Here is an 11,558-nt window from a genome sequence, read left to right as displayed (position 1 = left end):
AAGGGCCATAAGTTTAGTAGGTATGCTTTCTTCTATGTAATTTATTGTTTTGGATCTTATATTTAGATCTTTGATCCATTTTGAATTAATTTTTGTACATGGGGACAAAGTGTAATCCAGTTTCATTCTTTAGCATGTGGCTTTCCTTTTTTCCCCAGCACCATTTATTAAAGAGGTTTTCTTTACTCCATCATGTGTTCCTGGTTCTTTTGTTGAAAATTTTCTGCCCGTATGTATGTGGTTTTATTTCTGGGCTCTCAAGTATGTCCCATTGATCTGTGTGTCTGTTTTTCTGCCAATACCAAGCTGTTTTGATTATCATAGCTCAAACATAATTAGAAGTCAGGCAGTATGATACCTCCAGCTTCATTCTTTTTTTCTCCAAATTGCTTTGGCTATTTGAGGTCTTTTGTGATTCCATACAAATCTGATGATTTTTTTTTTTCTTCTTTAAAAAATGACATTGGGATTTTGATGGGGATTACATAAAATCTGTACATTGCTTGGGTAACATGGCACTTTAACTAAGTTGAGTCTTCCAATCCATGAACAAAGAATATTTTCCCACTTTGTTGTGTCTTTTTCAGTCTCTTTAATAACACTTTGTAGTTTTCAGTATATAGGCCTTTCACATTTTTTAAGTTTATTCCTAGGTATCTTATCTTTTGGTTGTAATTGCAAAAAGAATTGTTGTTGTCTTTTTCCATTTCTTTTTTGTTAGTATGCAGGAAGTAAGTGGATTTTTGTACATTGATTTTGTATCCTTCAATTTTACTATATTCATTTACTGTTTCTAAGTTTTTTTGTGGAATCTTTAGAGTTTTCTATATACAGAATAATGTTTGCAAAAATGACACTTTTACTTATTCCTTCCCAATTTGGATGCCTTTCATTTCTTTCTCTTGCCTTATTGCTCTGGCTAGGACATTCAGAACAAAGTTGAATAAGAGTAGTAAGAATGGGCATCATTGTCTTGTTTCTGATTTTAGAGGAAAAGCTTCCATATTTTTGCCATTGAGTATAATATTGGCTGAGGAGTTATCATGTATGAACTTTATTATGTTGAAGTACTTTCCTTCTATTCCCATGCTGTTGACTATTTTTAATAATAAATCTTGTATTTTATCAAATGCTTTTTCTAAATCTATTGATAAGATCATGTGATTTTTGTCCTTCCTTTTGTTAATGTGGTGTATTACATTGATTGATTTGCATATGCTGAGCCATCCTTGTGCCCCTGGAATGAACCCCACTAGATCGTGATGTATTATTTTTTGATGTATTGTTGTATTTGATTGGCTAGTATTTCATTTAGGATTTCTGCGTCTGTATTCATCAGAGATAATGGCCCATCATTTTTTTGTGTGTTATCCTTGCCAGGTTTTGGCATCAGCATTATATTGGCTTCATAAAATGTGTAGGGAAGTATCGCCTCTTCTTCAATTTTTTGGAAGATTATGAAAAGGACAGGTTTAAAATATTTTTTTAACATTTGGTAGAATTCACCTGTGATGCCATCTGGCCCTGGACATTTATATTTTGGGGAGGTTTTTGATGAATGTTTCAATTTCTTTACTGCTGATTGGTCTATTTAGATTTTCCAAATCTTCATGATTTAGCCTGGGAAGGTTATGTATATTTCTAGGAACGTATTCATTTCTTCTAGGTTATGAATTTGGTGGCAGATAGTCCTTCATAGTATTCTAGTATGATTCTTTGTATGTCTGTGATGACGTCTCCCATTTCATTTTTTATTTTGTTTATATAGGTCTTTTCTCTCTTTTCTTTAGTGAGTCTAACTAGGGGTTTGTCAATTTTATTATTCTTTTCAAAGGACCAGCTCTTTGCTGTATTAATTTTTTGTAGTCTTTTATTCTCTATTTCATTCAGTGCTGCTCTAAGTTTTATTATTTCCTTTCTTCTGCTGACTTTGGGTTGCTTTTGTTCTTTTTCTAGTTCTTTAAGCTGTAATGTTAGGTTGCTTACTTGGTTCTTCTTGTTTCTTGAGATTGGCCTGTAATGATATAAACATCTCACTTATTGCTGCTTTTGCTGCATCCCAGAAGTTTTGGTAAGTTCTACTGTCATTCTCATTTTTCTCTATGTATCTTTTATTTATATTTTGTTTTATTTTATTAATTAATTTATTTTTGTTACAAATGTTTCTCCTTTTTCCCCACTAATTCCACCAACCCCCTCCCTCCCTGCCTTGTCCCCAGCTTTGTTGTCCATGTCCATTGTTCATGCATGCATGCATATAAGTTCTGTGGTTTATCTCTCCCCCTTACTCCCTCTTCTGAGGGTTGTCAGTCTGTACCCCACTTCCATGTCTCTGGGACTACCCCATTCCTCAGACTGTAATGTTCATTATCTATGTATCTTTTGATCTCACGTTTTATTTCTTCTTTGACCCAGTCATTATCAGTAGTGTGTTGTTTAATCTCCACATATGTGTGGGTTTCTTTACTTCCTTTTGGCAGTTGATTTCTAATTTCAAGGCATCATGGTCAGAGAATATGCTTGTCATAATTTCAGTCTTCTTGAATTTGTTGAGGGTAGTTTTGTGACCCAATATTGGTCTATCCTGGAGAATGTTCCATGTGCACTGGAGAAGATATAATCTGATGCTCTGGGATGAAAGGCTCTGTAAATAACAATTATGTCCATTTGGCCTAGTGTGTCATTTAAGGCTGATATTTCTTTATTGATTTTCTCTTTGGATGATCCATTTAGAGCTGTCAATGGAGTGTTAAGGTCCTCAACTATGACTGTGTTTTGATCTTATTCCCCCTTTAGTTTTGTGAGTAGCTGCTTGATATATTACAGTGTTCCTGATTGGGTGCACATATATTAAGAAGTGCTATCTATATCTTCTTGATGTATAGTCCCTTTTGTCACTATAAAATGTCCATTTTTGTCTCTTGTTATCTTTAGATCTATGGCAAACCTGCATTTCTGTGGATGTTGTTTACTGGATAATCATTTTCCACCCTTTCACTTTGAATCTACCTTTGTCTTTGCAGTTTAGAAGTGTCTCTTGAAGGCAACATATGGTTGGGTTTTGTTTTTGATCCACTCTGCTACTTCATGCCTCTTTATTGGTGAATTCAATCCATTTACATTTATGATAATTATTGATGTATAAAGATTTCCTATAGCAATTTTATCTTTATTTTCTGGTAGCTCTCTGCATCCACTGGTTTTATTCCTTTGTGTTTCTGTCTATTGTTTTTGTTTGATGGTATTCTATATTTCTTTCCTGTGTTTCCTCTTTTTTATTATTATTATTTTTTATCTTTATTGTTGAATATATTATAGATGTTCCACATTTTCCCCCCATTGATGCCCTCCTCCCCACTCCCGCCCCACCTCCTGCCTTTCCCCACACTGTTGTGTGTGTCCATTGGTTACATATACGTTTTTTGGTTTATTTCTTCCCACCCTCCAAACTGTTTATTTTGTTTGTAGATTCCATTGTTGATAGATATGTATTCATTGCCATTTTGTTTGTTCATGTTTTTTATCTTTTTCTTCAAAAAGACCCTTCATCATTTCATATAATAACGGTTTGGTGGTGATGAACTCCTTTAACTTTTTCTTGTCTGGGAAACTCTTTATATGGCCATCGATTCTAAATGACAACTTTGCAGGATAGAGTAATCTTGGTTGTAGGTTCTTGCTTTTCATCACTCTGAATATTTCTTGCCACTCCCTTCTGGCCTGCAAAGTTTCTTTTGAGAAAACAGCTGACAGTCTTATGGGAACTCCCTTGTAGGTAACTAATTGCTTTTCTCTGGCTGCTTTTAAGATTCTGTCTTTATTTTGAACCTTTTGCATTTTGATGATGATGTGTCTTGATGTGGGCCTCGTGGGGGTTCATCTTGTTTGGGACTCTCTGTGCTTCCTGTACTTGTATGTCTGTTTTCTTCACCAAGTTAGGGAAGTTTTCTGCCATTATTGTTTCAAATAGGTTTTTGATTTCTTATTCTCTCTCTTCTCCTTCTGGAACCCCCAAGATGCGAATGTTGGCACACATGAAGTTGTCCCAGAGGCTCCTTACACTATCCTCATTTTTTTGGATTCTTTTTTTTTTTTTTTTTTTTTTTTTTTTGCTGTTCTGATTGGGTGTTTTTTGCTTCCTTAGATTCCAAATCGATGGTTTGCTTCTTGGCTTTACCTGCTCTACTATTGAATCTGTGTAAAGTATTCTTTATTTCAGTTAGTGCCTCCTTCATTTCTGACTGGTTCCTTTTTATGCTCTTGAGGCCCTTGCTAAGTTTGCTGAGGTTCTCACTAAGTTCATTGAGCATCCTTATAAGCAGTGTTTTGAACTCAGTATCTGTTAGGTTGCTTATCTCCATTTCACTTAGTTCTTTTCTTGGGGTTTTGTTCTGTTCTTTCATTTGGGACCTGTTTCTTTATCTCCTCATTTTGGCCGCCTCCCTGTGTTTGTTTCTATGTATTACTTAAAGATTGGTATGGGGCTAGCTGAGACCAGATGCTGCTTGTTTGAAAGAATTTAGGATAAACCTGAAGCAGGATCCAAGACAGGCCAATCCTAGGGTTAAGCAACTGGCAACAGCATGGGTGGGCCTGAAAGTTGGGTGGGGTGGGGCCTCAGGGAATCACCAGGGCAAGGCAACCAGTATGAGCCAGGTTGCTAGAGTCCCAGATATGGTGGCTGTCTGCCTCCCCAGGGAAGAGCTCACCAAAGGAACAAAGGCCTCTGACAGCACGTCTGTCCCAGAGAAAGCCCCCTCTCCAGCCCTCGCTCCAAAGCCAAACAGCTCAGTTCTTTCCTGTATGTCTCTGGCGCCCCTTGAGCTGCCTCCCCTCCAAGCTTACAGGGAGTGAATCCGATAATTTCATGCACGGGCCCTTTAAGAGGAGCTGCCTGAGGCTCCAGCCGCCTCAGCCTCCCTGAGCCTCAGTTTCCGCTGGTTTTTCCAGCCAGAAGTTATGGGGATTCTCTTCCTGGCACTGGAAACCTGAGCAGGGTGCCTTGTGTGGGAGGGGGACCCCTCAGTCATCAGGTAGAACTTTCCCAGCCGAGGTATCCTCCTGATTTGTATCTGCCACACGTGGGTGTGGGACCAGTCCATCCGCCTCCACACCTCCTACCAGTCTCGTTGTGGCTCCTTCTTTAATTCCGTAGTTGTAGGACTTCCATTCAGTGCAATTTCAGGCAGTTTTGAATGATGGTTGTTCAGTAGTTTAGTTGTAACTTTGATGTGGTTGTGAGAGGACGCAATACTACATTTACCTACACCGCCATCTTGACTGGAAGTCTGTTTCCTTTTTTTTTTAAAGCTATGTGTCTTACTTGGGGGATTTTTGTGTGTGGTTACCATTAGTTTTAAGAAAAATAAAGTTGCATATATGCTGGTTTTTTTTAGTGCATCTGATCTTTATCCTCATTGGCCAGTTCAGATCTTTAACTCTTCCCCTTTTATGTTTTTACTTTCACCAATTATCCCTTTTTTATGCTGTATGTTTTTGGTGATCTTACTCGTAGTGTTGTGACCTTATGCTCTTTGTTTCAGGTAGTATAACTCCCTTGAATATTCCTTGCAGTGAAGGTTTTCTGGTGATAAAATCCCTCAGCAACAGTATGACTGGGAAAGGCTTAATATCTCCTTCATATTTAAAGGATAACTCTGCAGGATATATTATTCTTGGCTAGTAATTTGTCTCCTTCAGTCATTTGATTATTTGGTTTCACTCTCTTCTGGCTCAAAGAATTTTGGGTGAGAAATCAGATGATATTCTGAAGGATTTTCCTTTTCTGATAATATCTTTTATTTTCTTTATTGATTTTTAGAGAGAGAGAAAGGCCTCCAGCCTGCCCCCTGCTGGGGATTTGGCCCACAACATGGGCATGTGCCCTGACCGAGATTTGAACTGGCAACCTCTTGGTTCATGGGTTGATGCTCAACCACTGAGCCACACCAGTTGGGCGGAAGGATTTTTCTTTGTAGATCACTTCCTTCTTTTCCCTGGCTGCTTTGAGAATTTTTTCTTTGTCATTAGTTTCTGACAGTTTTAATACAATATGCCCTGGAGAGGCCTCTTTGGATTGTCATAACTAGGTGTTCTACTTGCTTCTTGGATTCCAAGATCTAGTTATTTCTATAGGTTTGGGAAGTTTTCATCCACTATTTTTTTGACAGGCTCTCCGTTCATTTCTCCCTCTCTTCTCCTTCTGGTATGCCTATTATTCTTTTATTGCTTTTTTTAATGGAGTCATATAGTTCTTGTAGAACTCTTTCATTTTGTTTTATCTCAGGTCTGTCTTTTCTTATCTCTGTGTCACTTCTTTTTTTTTTTATCCTCACCCGAGGATATTTTTCCATTTTTTGTACAGATAGAGCGGGAGGGAGAGAGAAGAAGGGAGAGAGAGAGAGAAACATCGATGTGAAGGGACACATCGAGTGGCTGCCACCCGCACGACCAACCAGGGCCAGGGACAAACTGCAACCGAAGTACGTGCCCTTAGCGGGAACCGAACCCGGGTCTCTCCGGACCGCAGGCCGACGCTCTAACCGCTGAGCCAAACTGGCCAGGGCTCTGTGTCACTTCTTAATTCCTATCTTTGATATCACTAATTCTTTCCTCCATCTGGCTGGCTCAGTTTCCTTGGCTCGGTAGTTCACTACTAATCTCCTTAATTGCAAGTTTCATTTCCAGGATTTCTGATTGTTTTTCTTTTTCTTTTTCAAAGTTTCAATCTCTTTGGTAAAGTACTCATTTTGTTCATTAATTTGTTTTCTGGGTGTACTGAATTGGCTGTCTGTATTTTCTCACATTTATTAAATATTTTCAGAACTGCAATCTTGAATTCTGTCTTTGATATCACATATTTCCATGTGTTTCAGCTTGCTTTCTGGAGATTTTATTATTTTCTTTCTGACCTTTCCCCATTACCATGGTTATTCATGGTATTTGCTGGTATCCTAATGACCAGGCATCTGTGTATTGTTGACCTTTATCTAGCCAATTTCTCTGAGGAAGTCTTTCTACGATTTTCCAGGAGGTTGGGCTGAATATCGAGTTTTTTGTTGTTGTTTTTTGTCCTCATCCAAGGACATTCCTCCATTTTTTTTGTTCAGACAGTAGGAAGGAGAGAGAGGTAGAGAGAGAGAGAAACATCAACGTGAAAGGAACTCATTGAGTGGCTGCCTCGCATAGGACCCAACCGGGCTGGGGAAAAACTGCAACCAAGGTACATGCCCTTAGCAGGAACCGAACCCCGGCCTCTCTGGACCTTGGGCCAACGCTCCAATTGCTGAGCCAAACCAGCCAGGGCTGAATCTCAAGATTTTTTACCTCTGTGACCTCTCGGAGCTAACCTCCCTGGCTTCCATTAGACAGTACATCCGTGCTGCTTGGGCGATCTATCATAGAGGGAAACAGTGCCCCATGCACCCTACTGGGGATTAATTACAGAGGAAACAGTGATTTTACTACAATATCTCTTAGTCTGTGTCCCTTAACCCAACACCAAGGGTAACTGGAGGCAAGTTTTGGGAGCCCAAGGCATGGCAGGGTTCTGTGGCTTCATTTCTTTGTCTGAAACACCACTTCCCGACAGCAGACAGCTGCAGCTCAACGCTTACACGGTGTCCATTCCCAAGTGTCTCTGCTGGTTCAGCCACTGTTCCCATCACTTGCCTTGCTGGAGAGCCCACTGAGACTCTCTATTCCTCCTTGCTGACAGAAGAACCTGCTACCAATAGCTTTCTCCCCTCTCCAGCAGAGCTGGCCACCAGCTTCCAGCTACAAGGCTGAGTCTCTGGCCATCTAATCTCTCCTCCCTTCTTGCCTCCCCATTTATTTTCAATTGCCCACCTTTAGATGCTTCAACGCATGGGTCTCTTAAACATGCTTCTATATTGAGCAGGGAATCCTTTGTTGAGTTATAGTTGATTAACTTTATACAGTTTCAAAGGGAGAGGATAAGGGCATCTCTCAGGCTCCCCTTCCTCTGATGTTACCATTCAGATAATTTTTCTTTTAATAACAATTCAAGAAAATGCTTCTTAGTGTTCAAAATGTCATGTACATGCTTTCTGTTCTCTGCAGAAGGTAGGTTCATTTTGCATGCTTGAACCATCTAGCTAATGGAACTTGCATAGCTTCTTGGTGAGGACCTCAACAAGTTGGATAATCCAGTCCATGAGCAGAGCAGCAGATACAACCCTTAGGAACCCAGTTTTGGTGGCTAAATCTTACTGTACTTTTAGTTTTCGTTTCTCTGGTGATTAATGACATTGAGCATCTTTTCCTATGCTTATTAGTGCTAATCTCTTTTTCGGTGAAGTGTCTATTCACAACTTTGGGGAATTATTAATGTAATTGCTTATTATTTAAAAGCTCTTGATATCCTTGCTTTTCTTTTTTTTGTAAATATGTTTTTATTGATTTTTAGAGATAGAGAGAGAGATAAAACATCAATTGGCTGCCTCTTGCACGCCCCCTACTGGGGATTGAGCCCACAACCTGGGCATGTGCACTGACCCAGAATCAAACTGGGACCTCTCAGTCCATGAGACTATGCTCAATCCACTATATCAAGTCTTTTATTAGATGTTTTGAAATATTTCCTACCAGTCTGAAGCTTGCCCTTTAATTTTATTAAAAGTATCTTTTGAAGAGTGAAAGTTTTTCATTTGGCTGCAGTGTATCTTTTTTTTTTCTTTTACCTAGTTCATGCCTTTTTTTTTTTTTTTGTCTGATTTAAGAAATCTTTGCTTAATCCAAGGTTACAAAGATTGTCTTAAATATTATCTTCTAGAAGTTTTATAGTTTTAGGTCTTGTTACATTTAAAGTGAATTATTCTTTATGGCATGAGGTAAATGTAGAGTTTTATTTTTATTTTTTGTCCTATGGTTTCCCAGTAGTTGCAGTTTGCCTTTCCCCACTGAACTGCCTTGGCGTCTCTGTCAAAACTATGTTGATTCATATATGATTGGTTGTGTTTCTGAATTTTTTATAGTTTCTTTCTCCTCTTTTATGTTTTCATGTCACAAATTATTCCTGTTTATGTTGTAAGTTTGTTGGTGATCTTACTTGTAGTGTTATGATCTTTTCTTCTTGGTTTCAGGAAGCATAACACCCTTGAGTATTTCCTGCAATGGAAGTCTTCCGGTGATAAATTCACTCAACTTCAGAATGTCTGAAAAAGTCTTTAGTTCTCCTTCACATTTAACAGTTAACTTTGCTGGACATATTATTCTTGGCTGATAATTTCTTTCTTACAGTAATTTGAATATATGGTTCCACTCTTTTCTGGCTTGCAGAGTTTCTACTGAAAAGTCCAATGATAACCTAATGGATATTCCTTTATAGGTTACATTCTTCTTTACCTTGGTAGCCACAAGAATTCTTTCTTTGTCATTGATTTTTGACTTTTAATCAAATGTGCCTTGGAGCCCGGCTGGTGTAGCTCAGTGGATTGAGCATCATTTCATACACCAAGAGGTCACCAGTTCAATTCCTGGTCAGGGCATATGCCCTGGTTGCAGGCTCAATCCCCAATAGGGGGTGTGCAGGAGACAGTTGATCAATGTTACTCTTTCATGGATGGTTCTATCGCTCCCTTCCTCTCTAAAATCAAGAAACACCTATTTTTTTCAAAGTGCCTTGAAGAAGGCCTCTTTGGACTGAGGTAACTAGGTCCTTTCATTCTCCATTTGGAATGATTCTTGGAACACTGTACTGAGCATAAGTAATTATTTAATGAATTAATGAATCCCTTAATGTTTAGATTTTTGAAATAAATTATTCAGTAGTTAGCTAAAATCAAATGTACATCTAATTTTCAAAATTCAAAATATATATCTAAATGCCTCAAAAGCAAATTTAATTTGTTTATATTTTTGTTTATTTTTGCAAACTTTCATATTTGTAGGCAGTGTTTACTAGATGCACAATTTTTAAAAAGAGCTGTTATTTTTTAATATTTAGCTTATTTTAAAATGATAATTATTGTTCAGGAAGTATTTCAATAAAAGGCAAATATTATAATAGCAATTTTAAGGATCAGGAATGTTGATTTATTAAAAATATCTTGATTCATCACTTAATTGTTTCTCTCAACATTTAGCTACTAATTCTCATTAAAATCCATCAACCCTTTGTATTAATTAGACTTTAAGAAGAACATCAGAATCTAAGAGTGAGATAGCCTGAGAATCTGAGGCTTTGCCGAGACTCTCAAAGGTCACTACTACTGTAGGTATGCAGGTGAGACAAATCCTCTGTTGTTGTTGATGGCTACTTGAAGTGCTTCCTCCAGTCTTTCCATTGTAGAATATTTTGGGAGGTCCAGAATACTATGACATACGCGTGATCTTGGTAAATCTCTCTCACTGAACGTTTCAGGACAGCAAAATGTGATTCCCATTTCTTGCAATCCTCTTGCAGTCTGCCTATCATTTCCTGTAAGAAAAACTGGAAAGGAATAATCTTTGGTTAGGATATTCCTTAGAAAGAGAAAATTTTGAAAGGAAAAGGAAGAAATTAATCATTTTATTCAGTAAATGTTTATTGAATATCCTTGTGTGTAGAGAACTACCTAGGACCATGTGGAGCATAGAAAAATCATGACATTTGGTCTTTGTTCTCAGTGAGTTCATGGTCTAGTTGGGGGAAAATTACATATAGTTGATCCCTGAACAGCATGGGTTTGAACTACATGGGTCTACTTATATCAAGATATTTTTCAATAAATATCATAAATGGATTTTATGATTTTCTTAATAACATTTTCTTTTCTCTAACTTAGTTTATTGAAGGTTGCATTATATATTATATATAACATACAAATTGTGTGTTAATTGATGGTTATTAGTAGTTAAGTTTTGGGGGAGTCAAAAGTTATACACAAACATTCCATTGTTTGTGTTTGGGGGGATCAGTGCCTGTACCCCCCAGGTTGTTCAAGGGTCAACAGTACAGGAAAAGAAAATAGAAAAATACAAGGAAGTTTACTTTAGCTCAACCAAGAAGTATGAGGTTAACAGCCTAATGAAAACCCTAAGACTCCGGGCAGGAAGAGAGGCACCAGGCTGGGATAGCTAGGGAGACTTCATACAGATCCCATCTGGATAGTTATTTCTCCAGGAGAGGGGCTGAGTAAGCTTCCAAAGTGGTAGTGGGGCAGGCAGGGGTGGGGGTCCTATGTAAAAGCCTGAAGTAGGAAGAGATATGTTCACTGAATGTACAGACTTGAAAGTACAGACAGTGAAACTACTGTGCTGAAGTACATGTTTCCCATTAAGAGAGAAGATTAGAGAGGTAGTTTGGGCTTGTAGAGACCTGGGCTGGGTTTGTAGAGAAGTTGGAATTGTCCTCCAGCATCCTCAGAAGCAACAAAAGTAGCAAGAAGAAATATGTGTGTCACTGGAGGAGCTGACAAATAGGGTGAGGAGGTGGGAGAATGTCACTGTCTGTCCTAGGGAAACCTTAGGGTTCTCCCTAAGAGAAGTTCATATAGGACGAGGCCACAGAGCTTAGTTAGTGGTCAATAGCCTGAGTTTTGGATCAGCCTGTTGGG

General features: G+C 38.3%; 1 protein-coding gene across 2 annotated transcripts in view; it reads right to left on the bottom strand.

Annotated features, from left to right (window-relative positions):
• Positions 1-10,038: 10,038 nt before the first annotated feature.
• Positions 10,039-11,558, bottom strand: part of HERC5 (HECT and RLD domain containing E3 ubiquitin protein ligase 5) — a 48,047-nt gene continuing 46,527 nt past the window's right edge. The window contains exon 23 of one of the 2 annotated variants that reach the window (XM_036246408.1): positions 10,039-10,453. In XM_036246408.1, coding sequence (XP_036102301.1) covers positions 10,230-10,453 — 224 coding nt within the window. In that variant the 3' untranslated portion in view covers positions 10,039-10,229. The remainder of the gene's footprint in view (positions 10,454-11,558) is intronic. The other variant, XM_036246398.1, reaches the window with a different exon arrangement.

The sequence above is a fragment of the Molossus molossus genome, unplaced genomic scaffold (assembly GCF_014108415.1).
Source record: "Molossus molossus isolate mMolMol1 unplaced genomic scaffold, mMolMol1.p scaffold_m16_p_1, whole genome shotgun sequence".
NCBI lineage: Eukaryota > Metazoa > Chordata > Mammalia > Chiroptera > Molossidae > Molossus > Molossus molossus.
The sequence above is the reverse complement of the archived record's forward strand: the minus strand, read 5'-3'. Positions and strand labels throughout refer to the sequence as shown.